The 12,621-nt window shown below is 50.2% G+C and overlaps 1 protein-coding gene across 1 annotated transcript in view; it reads left to right on the forward strand.

Annotated features, from left to right (window-relative positions):
* The window catches only part of CRAMP1 (cramped chromatin regulator homolog 1), a 69,732-nt gene extending 57,145 nt beyond the window's left edge, over positions 1-12,587 (forward strand). The window contains exons 14-21 of the mRNA XM_028152904.2: positions 1,871-1,952; positions 2,935-3,039; positions 3,269-3,447; positions 4,106-4,174; positions 4,774-5,005; positions 5,698-5,862; positions 6,970-7,112; positions 10,775-12,587. Of these exons, the coding sequence (XP_028008705.2) occupies positions 1,871-1,952; positions 2,935-3,039; positions 3,269-3,447; positions 4,106-4,174; positions 4,774-5,005; positions 5,698-5,862; positions 6,970-7,112; positions 10,775-10,939 (1,140 nt within the window). The 3' untranslated portion in view covers positions 10,940-12,587. The remainder of the gene's footprint in view (positions 1-1,870; positions 1,953-2,934; positions 3,040-3,268; positions 3,448-4,105; positions 4,175-4,773; positions 5,006-5,697; positions 5,863-6,969; positions 7,113-10,774) is intronic.
* The last annotated feature ends 34 nt before the right edge of the window (positions 12,588-12,621 follow it).

A 12,621-nucleotide genomic window follows, 5' to 3' on the forward strand; every position in this document is an offset into this window, starting at 1 on the left:
AGTTTACCCACTTAAAGTATACAGTTCAATGGTTTTTCACAGGGTTGTGCATCACCACTGTATTTTCATCACCCCAAACAGAAACCCTGTACATATTACCTGCATTGCCCCCTCTGTTAGTCCCTGGCAACCACAAATCTACTTTTAGTCTCTGTCGATTTGCATGCTCTGGGCATTCATATAAATGGAATCACACACAATATGTGGTCTTTCCATTTACTGTTTTCATTAAACATTTAATTGGCACACAGCCAGTCATTTTATTTCCCTAGTGCCCACAGCTGCTTTCACACCACCAGGGTGAAGATGAGTAGCTGTAACAGAACATATGGCCCCAAAGCCTAAAATGTTCCTCACCTGGTTAGTCCTCTCAGAAGGTGCATTTGGAGCACAGCTGGCACATCTGCAGCTCCTACCTAGTTAACTGGTCACCCTGCCGCAGGAGCAGCATCCAAGCAGACCTAATGTCGAGGTTGCAGCCCCAGTGACACCTCCTCTACTCTTTGCCAACACTTTGGGGGCGCCTCTGAGGGGCACAGAGATAGATGTCCCTTGTGCATTAGTGGAAATGCAGCTGTGCCCCAGAGCTAGAGGTCCTCGGGACAGTTTTTGGTTGACAGATACTTTCTGTTAATGTTTTACTTCAATGAATAACAGTTTGAGCAATTAATATAATTTATTATTTTTAAAAGTTTTTTATTTGATTTTTAGAGAGGAAGCAGGGTGGGGGAGAGAAAGAAAGAGAGAAAAAACAATTTGTTGCTTCACTTAACTTGGTTGATTCTTGTATGTGCCCTGACCGGGGATCAAATCCTCAATCTTGGCATATTGGGATGGATGATGCTCTAATTGAGCTACCTGGCCAAGGCTAATATAATTTCTTTAAATGGTGTTCTTCACATTAGACCTTAATTATTCACACACTAGAGGCCCAGTGCACAAAATTTGTGCAGGGCGGTGGGGTGGTCCCCTCAGCCTAGCCTGCACCCTCTCCAATCCTGGATTCCTCAGGGGATGTCCGACTGCCGGTTTAGGCCCGATCCCTCTCAAAATCCAGGACCGCTGGCTCCTAACTGCTCACTTGCCTGCCTGTCTGATCGCCCCTAACTGCCACTCCTGCCAGCCTGATCACCCCTAACTGCCTCTGCCTGCCAGCCTGGTCACCCCCAACTCCCCCGCCCCCCCCCGCCCCACCCCCTGCCAGCCTGGTCGCCCCACACAGCCTGCTGTTAAGTCATTTCGTCGTCCCTCACTAACCCCCACTGCCAGCCTTGTCGCCCCAGGCAGCCTGCTGGTCGTTATTGTTACTGTGACGGCATCCTGGACAATTTGCATATTCCTCTTTTATTAGTATAGATAGGAGTCCTGGGCAGACAGGGAGGGGTGGGCACTGGGACTGTGAGATGGGGTGGAAGGCCTCAGGCCTTTAGCCTGTCTGTGTTATAGGCAGCAACTTTATTTTTACACCCCAAATTTGAGGAGGCCCAGAATATGTGAGTGTCTTTTTTAATAGTCCACACAGAATGGTTATAAACATATATATATATATATATAACTAGTTGCATTCCATCCAAATCCAGAAGAACATTCTGAATTAACAGTGGATGGTTCTGACATTCCTCCAGTTTCCCTGGGAGAAGGTTTGATCCCTCGGGATTTTTTTCAGAGAGGACCCAATGTCCAGAGTTTGCTGGGTCCACGGGACATAGCCATCCTCAGACTGTCCCAGGCGCTCTTGTGTTATTAGTCCTAGAACCCAGAACCATCTGCTTACAAACTCAGCTCACTGTTGTCTGGAATATCCCTTTACAAGTCTTTGCTGGTTTCCTGAGTGATTTTTATTATCTGATTGGCAGTTTTCCCTCCACAGAGAACCCTGCTTCCTAGACCTTCTGAAAACCAGTCCCACAATGTCTGCTCCTTCTCTATCATGTCAAATTCCTCCATAACCGGTAAGAACTGGGTCTCCTGGGGTTGGCTCTTCACTCCTTACTTACTTTCATGTGGCCTCGTCTGTGGGGATGACAGGCACTTGCTTTGATGGCTGTTGGAGTGACATTTGCAGCATTCCTTTGTCCATTCTATCAGCAGAGACTGAGAGTGCCCCTGAGCCAGGCAGGCATGGCCCTCTGACAGGTGGAACGCAAGCAGCTTCCTTCCAAGGTGGGCTCAGGTAGCCGTGTTAGGGATGCTTTGCTTAGTTCAGTCCACCCTCTCTGTATAGTGTCTTGTCAGTTGTTTTTTTGTTTTGAGCTTGTTAGTTTGGTTTGTTTGTTTGTTTTTGTGTGTTGTTTTTTTGTCAGGCATTTTAGGGGGAAAATGTACAACTCAGGCCTTCATAGATAGGTCTCTAAGGTCAGTGGGGGCCCTGGCTCTTTGAAGTAAATTTTCTTACTTCAGTGAGAACTGTTCAGTGAAACATAACTCTGATTTAGCTTTTAAATCAGTCTTGATTTTCACATTTCAGACTGACTTACTGCTGGACCCAGACAGCTGTTTATTGCTTTTTCTCGTACCTTCTTTTCATCTACAGAAAGCCTAGTAGGAAAGAGCCCAATTGCAGAGGCAGAATCTTAGTCCAAGATTTGATGCTCTCGTTGCTTCAGAGGAGCTTGTAGCTTCACTTGGGCGTGATCACCCTTAAAGGGCCATCCCCAGGGGATGACATTGCTGACAGCACCCTTTTCAGCAGCCCCCACGAGCCACCATGGTGCTGTCATCACGGGTGCCAGAGGTTTCTCCTCATCGGGGGCCTGTTTGACCTCTGACTTCCCCAAGTTGGCACGTTTTGGGGATGTTCAGTGGTGTCGCCTTGGCTCAGCTTCCATGGTCCCAACTGGCTGTGACGCCGACCCTGTGTAGTACCCGCCATGCAGTCCGAGAGCACTGGGGCAAGTGGGCTTGATGCGGCTGCTTCTGTTTTTGTCCTCACAGGTAGAGGCTCATTCCGGCCCATCCAGTCTTCCCTCACCAAAGCAGCTCTGTCTCGGCCAATCATGCCCAAGGTCCTTCCGCCCCAGGCCACAGGCCACCTGGCCAGTAAGTTTTGTGACTGGCATGGTGACAGACACCATGTGAGGCTTGTGAATGATGCTTCTGTTTTCTTCTTCCCCCAAACCATGCTCTCATTATCCTCCAGAGAGAACAGGAAATCTGTTTCCCTTGCCTTGAAATGAGGTGTGAGGGAGAGGCTATTCCTGTGAGCGCTGTGGAGTATGTTTGGGGATGTCAGTAGAGTTCCCATTGGCAATGTCTTTTCCGTTGCCAGGTGCTGTCGACTTAGCAGCTACAAGTGCCGGCATCATCCCCGGGAGCCCCCTCCCTGTCTTGGATGCTGAGGGTTTGTCTGGCATCTCTCCACTGTCTTCAGATGAGGCAACAGCTACCCTTTCGGGTCCGGACTCCACTAGCACCCTCCAGAATGGAGACCCCATCCCCACTGTGGGGGTGAGTAGAAGGGCTTCTTCGAGTTACCACCAGCTTTCAGGATGGGTTGGTCACTCTCTAGAGGGATGGGAGCCGAGATAATGGGGCTGATGTCATGCTGGACCCTAATTCTGCCTCAGGAGTGGGACGGGCCTGATGGACCAGAGGGGAATCACTGCACCAGGGAGGCTGGGGCATGCGTGAGCTCTGCGTGGCTCAGGGGGGAACCATGGAAGGAGATAGAGTGGGGACTGGTTTGCTGGGTGACACTGGAGAATCCAGAACTGAAATAAGCAAGATCTCTATTCAGCAGACTTCTCAGATGTCAGCTCGGTTAACCAAGTGGACCAACAGTGGGCCTAGTGATCCCTGACTGCCACTCCTCCCGATTCTCTCACTGCTCTGGTTTCACGGCCAGCCCGGCCTGAGGACTATGCGGTTTTGAATTGATAATCTTAAGTGCAGTGACTTCCTGGCCTACCTTCTGGAAGCAGTGAGCTTGCTTGTCTTCACAGGAAGAGATTTCCAACCTAGACCTCAGTGGGTTCCTGTAATGTTGGCTGTTAGGAAGCCGGGGAGTGGAACAGCTCTTGTCTCAGGAGCTTAATAGCCATTGGGCAGAGTTCTGGCATACTGAATGTAAGGGCTCTTAGGCATTCATGGTGATCTTTTCTTGTAGGGTACAAGCGATCCATTCATCAGCATCCCCTCGAGGCCTGAGCAGGAGCCAGTGACGGAAGGTTTCCAGGTAGAGTGTGCTGTTGGCTGCTGAGCAAAACAGCTGCCCCAGAGCCCCCTTCCAGTGCCCCGCCTCCACTGAGTCCCCGTGCTCATGGTCTTGCCAGCAGACCTAGCCTCCCTAGGATGTGACAAGGACACTCGGATATCCAGTGGTTTTATCCTCCCATTCCCTAGATAGAAGGAGCACGCATCTTCCATCTCAGCTTTCTTCTCTTCCACGTGGCTGGCTGATTCAGACACAGTTCTAGAAGATCAGTTTCTTGGGCTAAGGGAAGGAGATCATCAACTGGCAGCACTTCTTGGCACTTACCTTCTGCCTGGGTGTTACCAGCTGTCTTGCCGGCAGGGAAAGCAGGTCCAGATGTCCAGGGCACCATGGCCAAGGCCTCCCTGGCCTGGCCTTCCCACTCTGAATCCCCAGAGTAGTTTCTGGAGAAGTTAATGTGTTTCTTACTAGAAAGGAAGAGGTGTCTTCTATGGTCACCGCCTCTCTGTTGACTTGCCCATCACTTGGTTACCATCTTTTTGGGGTTGAGGTTGATTTTTTGTTCCTTATTAGGAGATTGATTGATCCATTGTATCTGAACAATTCCCATCTCCCACCAGGGTTCACCTGTCCTCTCCTTAACTGAGCTATCGAAGGCTCCTCTGCACAATGGGCTTTCCACCCAATTGCCCTTGGCGGAGGGTTCCAGCACTCGGCTCTCTCCGCCTAACGTTTCTGCTCTGCTGGACATCTCCCTGCCTGGCCCGCCTGAGGACGTGCTCTCCCAGGGAGAGCCTGCCACTCAGATCAGTGACTCCATCATTGAGATCGCCATCAGCTCTGGCCAATACGGTAAGGAACAGGCTGCCCCTCCTCACCCTTCTTGGAACCAATTCCCCATTAGGACGGGGGATCCAGGCTTGTCCTTGACCTCCCAGTGAGCATTTGCCAAACCTGCTGGGTATGTTCCCATTCCGCTCCCACTTTTGCACCTGCCACCTATATGGCCTTGCCCGGCAGAGGCAGCACTGGTGAACAAGGTACAGATAGGATCTACAGCCGTGTACGGTCTGGTGGGACTGCTCCTGGCCTTGAGACCAACAGGATTAGATGGGCCGTTGTTCTAGTTAGTCATGAATCTAGGTGGATGCCTTTGGGTTTTGCAAGTTCCAGGAGGGGGTTGGACTGATATCCTGGTAGCAGTGGTGTGGTTGGCACTTGCTGGTATGATTCAGGCCATGGATTCAGATTAAGCTGAGTTCACAGGCTAGTAGTGAGTGGCTGTGGCAGGTCACCACTCATTTGTGAACTGGGAAAAGCATGTAATTCACAGGGCTATTGTAAGCAACCTTGAGAGGATTTAGGTGAAGCTCTGGCCATTGTCATTCCCTAAGATGGGTATGCGTTCCTGCTGCAGGGGATCCCGGACCTCCAGAGTTGAGTGGCACACAGCTGTGCTGACTCGTTGCCTTAGTGGTAGGTTGGAGAAGCAGAGTGCTGTTCACCCCCACGTGGCGTCTCTGACCCAGGATTTTGGTTGACAGGTGAAGGAGTCCCTCTTTCTCCAGCAAAACTAAATGGCAGTGACAGTTCCAAGAGTCTTCCTTCCCCATCCAGCAGCCCCCAACCAGACTGGATTGCCTCCCCCACCCATGACCCCCAGTGGTGCCCCAGCGACCCCACGGACTCATCCCTTGGCAGCTTGTTTGGTGAGTGTCTGTGGGGGGTGCTCAGGTCTCTGTCCCAGACCAGCAGGGACGAGCAGGGCGCCACATGGTGAACTTGGTGGGGGTCTGGAGTCTGGATTCTCCTTGCCATCTGGCAGAACTCCCACTAGGACTGTTTGCTTGTTTTCCAGGGTTTATTTTTCTGCACCACTTACATTTGGGAGAATGTCCACATCTCCAGTGTACAGTTCACTGAGCTTTGGCAAACATGACATTCTTGTAACCCACAGCCCAGTTGCGATGTAGCCCACGTCCATCTCCCCACACAGTCCCCTGTGCTCTTCTCTAGTCCGGCCAGCTGTCCTGGCCCCTCCCCTGTTAGGGCCTTCTGCTCTTGCCACCAACGGCAGGGGAGAAGAAATTGGCTTCCCTCTTTCTGTTCTCAGTATTCTGATATGGACAGTCCAGCAGTCTTGCGACATGCTGACCAGTTTGGCACGTTCACAGGATGTGTTCATCCTCGTTGGGCACCAGGTGTTCGTGTGATGGGAAGGGGATGTTAGGGAAAGACACAATGCTCTCAGTGTCCTATGTAAGAGGGGCTCCGGGACATGTCTGGGATTCATGCGCTTTGCATTGTTAGAGCGCAGCCAGTACATGCACATGGCCATCACACTGCAGCCCCAGAGGGGGTTGTGCTGTACACATGTTGAACAGGGTCAGCACCTTGTGTGAACGCCACACCTGATGGCCCAGAATGTGGGTCTGGTTTGGGTGATGCAGGGAGCCAGCACCCGATGAGTGTTTCCTGTTAAAAGAGGTCCATAGAACAATACAGATCTCTGCAAAGTCAAATACAAATCGTGAAAAATGGGAAACCACATTACATGGAGGTGGGAGTGGTGACTGGACAGTGAAGTACTGAGGGCCCCTAAAATATGAGGCCTACTTACATGTGCTTCTGAGGACCCTCCAAGGCTCCTCATTTGAGAAAAACCAGGTTGGCCACAGCTCCACACCAAGCGCTGTGTGCAAGCGTGCAGATAAATGCTGTATGGGCCTGGCGGGGGTTCCTCCAGCCCTCAGGATTCTTCCCTGATCTGGAGCTGACCAAGCCATCTCAGGGTTTGATCCTCCTTCTCTTGGCAGCAAGCTTCATCTCAGAGAAAAGCCGAAAGATGCTGCCGACTCCAGTGGGGACCCACAGTGGCACCTCCCTGCTGGGCCCCAGCCTGCTAGATGGAAACTCGAGAGACTCGTTTGTGTCCAGATCCCTGGCTGACGTGGCAGAGGTAAGTACACAATCTTATGCCTGGACTTGACCACCAGCCCTTATTCCAGAGGTGGCCAAGTCCCTCAAGAAGACCTGTTTGGTTATTAAGAATTTTTCATCAAGATGTTAAAACCAGGAGCCAGCACATGTACATCCAGGTTTCTGGCTTCTGAGAAAGGAAATTCTTTTTTTTTTTTATAATATATTTTTATTGATTTTTACAGAGAGGAAGAGAGAGGGATAGAGAGTTAGAAACATCGATGAGAGAGAATCATCGATCAGCTGCCTCCTGCACACCCCCTACTGGGGATGTGCCCACAACCAAGGTACATGCCCTTGACCGGAATCGAACCTGGGACCCTTCAGTCCGCAGGCCAACGCTCCATCCACTGAGCCAAACCGGTTTTGGCCTGAGAAAGGAAATTTTAGTGGCAAACAACAAAGTAATAGCTGAGCTCTGAAGGCATCAAAACCTGGGAAATTCAGGGTTGACTGTGGGGGCTCTGCAGGCGACCAAAGCAGGGATTGGATCTCATTGTGGCCTACACCAGCCGCTGGACCTCAGGCAGGTAATGCTGCCTCTGTGAGGGGCTGATGCCATTGGTAGAAGAGTAAAGAGCACTTGTAGGTGACTTTGTCATCACTGCTGGCACCTGACAGGAGAGGGCCTTCAAACAGCCCCTCCCTGTGTCGTTACTTGTTGCTGCCTCCCAAGCAGGAGGATGGGTTCTGCAGGAAGGGCACAGATACTCCCTCAGGCTCCTCCCATGGTGAGGGTGATGGTAACAAAAGTCACATTATGGCAGACCCTCGATGTGCAGGAAGGCTCAGCTTGTGACCCTCATCTTTGGACCAGGATGCAGTTGTCCCTCTTTCTTAGGCCAGGCTATCTGCTCATGTAGCCACCCAGGCTCCATCCAACATGTTATGAGTGTTGTTTGAGCAAGAAAGGCTTGCAAGGATGTGCACTTATTGAAGGAGTAGAGACAAGTACATTTAACTATAAGGCAAGGTATGAAGTAACAGGTGCTGAAAGAATAATTTAGACAGGATATGCTTAAAATGAAGAGATTCCACATGTAGAATGCCACATGGGCTTGGTCCTTTTGTTAAAGTACTGGAGCAACATTTCCAAATCCTGGCTCCCTGAGATGCCGAGCTGTTGGTAGGTGTCCCTCGGGGTTTTATAGTAAGACTAGTGGCCCAGTGCACGGATTCATGCACATTGAAAGGACATTAATTAGAAGGTGGCTGGCTGGGCAGGACTGGGCAAGATGGGCTGGGCACGCCCTGGCGCCAACCTCCTGTGGTCCCTCCCTGGCCGGTTGCACCTGGGGTGGCGCTGTGGCTCAAAGGGCATCTGTGGAGTGAGTAGGGTCCCTCCGGCAGGTGGGGTCCCCCGGCCTGGCCTACGGGGATCAGGCTGAAACTGGCTCTCAGACATCCCCTGAACGGTCCCAGAGTGTGAGAGGGCACTCTGCAAAGTTGCTGTCATACAGGGTATGGAATGCAAACGCAAGTGTGCAGTAAACTAGATTCGGAGCCAATAGTGCCCCAGCAACAACATAACCCATGGCCAAAGGTGGAATCGCGTGGACCTGCGAGGAACCTCTCTGGTTTCGGGGTGCATCACCCATGAACTGTCACTGCCAAGTCACTGCAGCTTGACAGCTCCTGCATTGAGCATCTGCCCCCTGGTGGTCAGTGCGCATCATAGCGACCGGTCAGACAGTTGGACACTTAGCATATTAGCCTTTTATATATATAATTCTTGAGGGGAACCCTGGATCAGACAAGGCTAACACAGTGGTGTCCCATGGCCTCCTCAGCTCTCAGTATCCTGATGTGAGTCTTAATATCTGAGGAGCTGTGGGAAGGCTTTTTGGAGGATTCTAAGCCAGCCCATAACATGAATGGAAATTTCACCCAAATACAAACTAGACAGAGTAATATAGTACATTTCCTCCCCCTCGATGAGCATTTCTGGCCATAGAACCTTTATTTAGAGAACACCTTGTGACTGTAATGTCCCAACGAGGCTGGTCTCTTTCCCTTCCTGTGTCTGTGTGGACATTGTAAGCCCCTGGCTCCTGTGGAAGTGGCCACTGTACAGACATCCCCAGATGACACACCTGGACCCGCTGCAAAACACCTTGGACTTGTTAGAAGGGCAGACTCTCGGGCCCACCCCAGGGCCAGCAAACCAGAACCTGCATTTCTAACAAGATCTCTGGGTGGCCTGTTGCACACAAAGGTGAGCAGCACAGAACAAAGACAGGTACTATTATTCATTAACTACTAAATCCATAGCTAGTAACATATTTATCTCCGGAAATAGCAGTTGTTTAACACAAAGATCTGACCAAGAACTCTCCAACTCAAAAAACATGAGTGTGTTTTTTAGATACTGATAGTCCTTACCATCTAGAAGTGCATTCTGAAATGTGTGGCTGAAATGATCTGATGTTGGGATTTGAACAGAAGTGATGGGAGCAAAGAATGGGTGGGAGATGTAGGCCTAGATTGGCCACAGATTGATGAAGCTGGTGATGGATATGTAGGGAGAAAACAGTCGCTATTCTACTTTTTTCCTTCTTTTTTAAATCCTCACCTGAGGATATTTTTTTCCAGACAGAGCAGAAGGGAAGGAGGTGGCGGGGGGAAGGGGGGAAGAAATGATGTGAGAGAGATACATCAATTCGTTGCCTCCCGCATGTAACCCAACTGGGGCGGGGTATTGAACCCGCAACTGAGGTGTGTGCCCTTGACAGGGAGTCAAACCCAAGACCCTTTGGTCCACAGGCCAACACTCCAACATCTGAGCCAAACTGGCCAGGGTTTGCTCTACTTTTTGAAAACAAATTTAAGTTTGTTTTATATTTCTCACAATAAAAGATTTAAAATTCGGTTCAGGCTCTACTCAGAATTTTCCAAGGCTTTTTATTTCATTATATCATGCAATTTATTCATGATGTGCCAGGCACTGCTACAGGAACTGAGTGAATAAAACAACGGCCCGTCCTCATGAGGCTTTCACTCCAGCAAAGGAGGAAGACAGTAAATCCTGAAGACTGTATGGCAGGATGTTCCATGTTTTTGTCCACAGAAAAAAATCCCAGTACCTAAGACCCTGCCGTACACACTTAAGTCTCTCTCCTCTTATTCAACTGTTGTCCTTACTCACGGTCACATCCACCAGTTTTCTTGTTTCTGGGAGGGCCTTTGCACTTGCTGTTTCTTCTGACAGGAATGTGCTTCCCCTTCCCCCCATGGCAAACTCTGTCCCCTTTCTCCACTTATGTCTCCTCCAGGCCACCCCACAGTTTCTGCTTTCCACTCTGTGCCGTTTGCCTGTTTGTTTGACTGTCTTCCCTGACAAATCTCATGTAAAGGGAAGCACTGCTCTGATCCCAGCAACCAGCTGTGCCAGGCTCACAGTAGGCTCTCCTGCACACTTGTCAAAACAGTGAGAGTTCAAAACAATGGGCGATTCTGAGATTCTTCCCAGAGGACTAGGCCACCATTACATGGCAAGTCTATGGGAGATTCCAGTCTTCACCGTAGAGAGACCCAAGTTCATTCACCTTCTCCTGGAAGTCCTGATGGTGGCGAGTCTCCTCCAGTCTAGGTGGCAGGCCACTACCAGCTGATGTGGTCTTACCTTGTGTCCTCTGCCCACAGGTCGTGGATTCCCAGCTGGTGTGCATGATGAATGAAAACAGCGTTGATTATATATCTCGATTCAACGACTTGGCCCAGGAGCTGTCCATTGCCGAGCCCAGCCGCCGAGAGGTTCTGTTTGATGGCAGTGGAAGTGGCCCCCCTGTCAGTGACCTATCCCAGTGAACATACAACGTGCCTCGTGGTGGGGGCATCCTGGAGGCGTCAGAGGAGAGCTTACAGGGCTGGTGGTCCAGTCCTCAACTGTGATAGGTGTAGAGGAAACACAAATCTAGCCCAGGACCCCCAGAAGATGGTCAGAATAGAGACACCTCTGCACCCCAGAATACACAAAATGCTGGAAGCTATATCCCAACGGGGAGAGGGCAGTAGTGGCCTGAGAGATAAGGACGAGTCCTGGAATGTCATACATCACTGTGGCATTGGAGCCATTCTTCGCCAGTCGTGGGATCTCATATTGGGGTCTGTGTAATGACCACATTTCTGCCCATGCATCTGCCTTGGTGGTTGTGTTGGACAGTTTAGTCGGTTTTCTTTCTGAAAGAAAGGGGAGTGGGTGTGTGCCCCAGCGTAGTCGTTGTGCCCTGGGGAGTTATAATCTCCCTGCTTTCTATAAGGAGACTCCAGGTCATGGCTGCATTCTTTCTGCCAAACCTGTACCACACTTTGATTGCTTCTCTGCAGAGTGATGATGGAAGGGGGTGAGGGGGTGACAGGGGACAGCTGGGTCTGGCCTGGGCTTTGCTTGGTGGTATCTGTACCCTAAGACAGCGGACACTTCAGGGGACACTGATCACAGGACAGCAGAAGGGTCCCAGGGCAGCGTAACTGGAGCCATCACCTCAGAAATACTGATCCTTGCCTAGTGCTTCCCTATCTAGATGTGTTTTCTGAACAGGACGGGGGGAAAAAATCATGTCCAGGTTCTATGGACTTTTAGAAAAGAATCCTGCTAAGCTTGTTGGAGAATGTTTTTCTTGTGTTTTAAGAATTAGACAATGAGGAGGTAAACCAGTTTAGTTGGTTTCCTTCTTGCATCCATCTACAAGTTTCTTCTAGGTGATCTATAATGTTACTTCTCTTTATTGGGACGATCCTAAGCACTTGTTTAACTAACCACAGTTAAGACTTTCCTGATGAGTCCTTGAACCTCTGATGTGTTACTGTTTAGCATCTGAGACAAATGTACTTTGCAGGGGAATTTCTTTTTTTTTTCAGTCTTCTCTTCCTTTCATTGGCCTAAGAGCAGAGCATACTGTGATGCGCAGGTTTAATCCCCCATGTCTCCTTTTGCCCAGTGGTCTCTTATTTTGCTCCTTCCTGTTCAGGGAATGCAGACAAGGGTCATACATCCTGATGCAGTTAGAGCACTACCACATCCCTGTATTGTACTCAGTGAGCCTCCTTGGGTGACCAGTTGTCACCATTGCAAGTAGTCCAGTGTCCAGTTCTTCCCCAGAATGGAGCTAACAAGGCTCCTGTGTTTGCTCAGCCTTGGGAAACTCAACACTTAATTCACTCCTTAGCCACATTATGTGTGGCCAGAAGCCAGTGCTCTTGTGTTGGACTAGTAATACCTGAGCCACCATTCCACCTGCTGCTTCACCCTCCCCCGACAGCCAGCATCATCCACCTGAACCAATCTTCGTTCTGTTGCTCACCTTTCCTCTTCCCCTGACTGGTGGAAAATGGCAGCTCTTGATCCTCTACAATGGCAGGATCAAGGCAGTCCTGGTCCTCTACAGAGGCTTCTCCCCAATGAGAGAGCAGCCTGTGTGAAAAGGAGAGAAAGGTCTTTTGTGTGTGCAAGAAGAGTGGACACTCTTGACCCCATTGTCTCACCAGCT

Source organism: Eptesicus fuscus, chromosome 4 (genome assembly GCF_027574615.1).
Source record: "Eptesicus fuscus isolate TK198812 chromosome 4, DD_ASM_mEF_20220401, whole genome shotgun sequence".
Taxonomy (NCBI): Eukaryota; Metazoa; Chordata; class Mammalia; order Chiroptera; family Vespertilionidae; genus Eptesicus; species Eptesicus fuscus.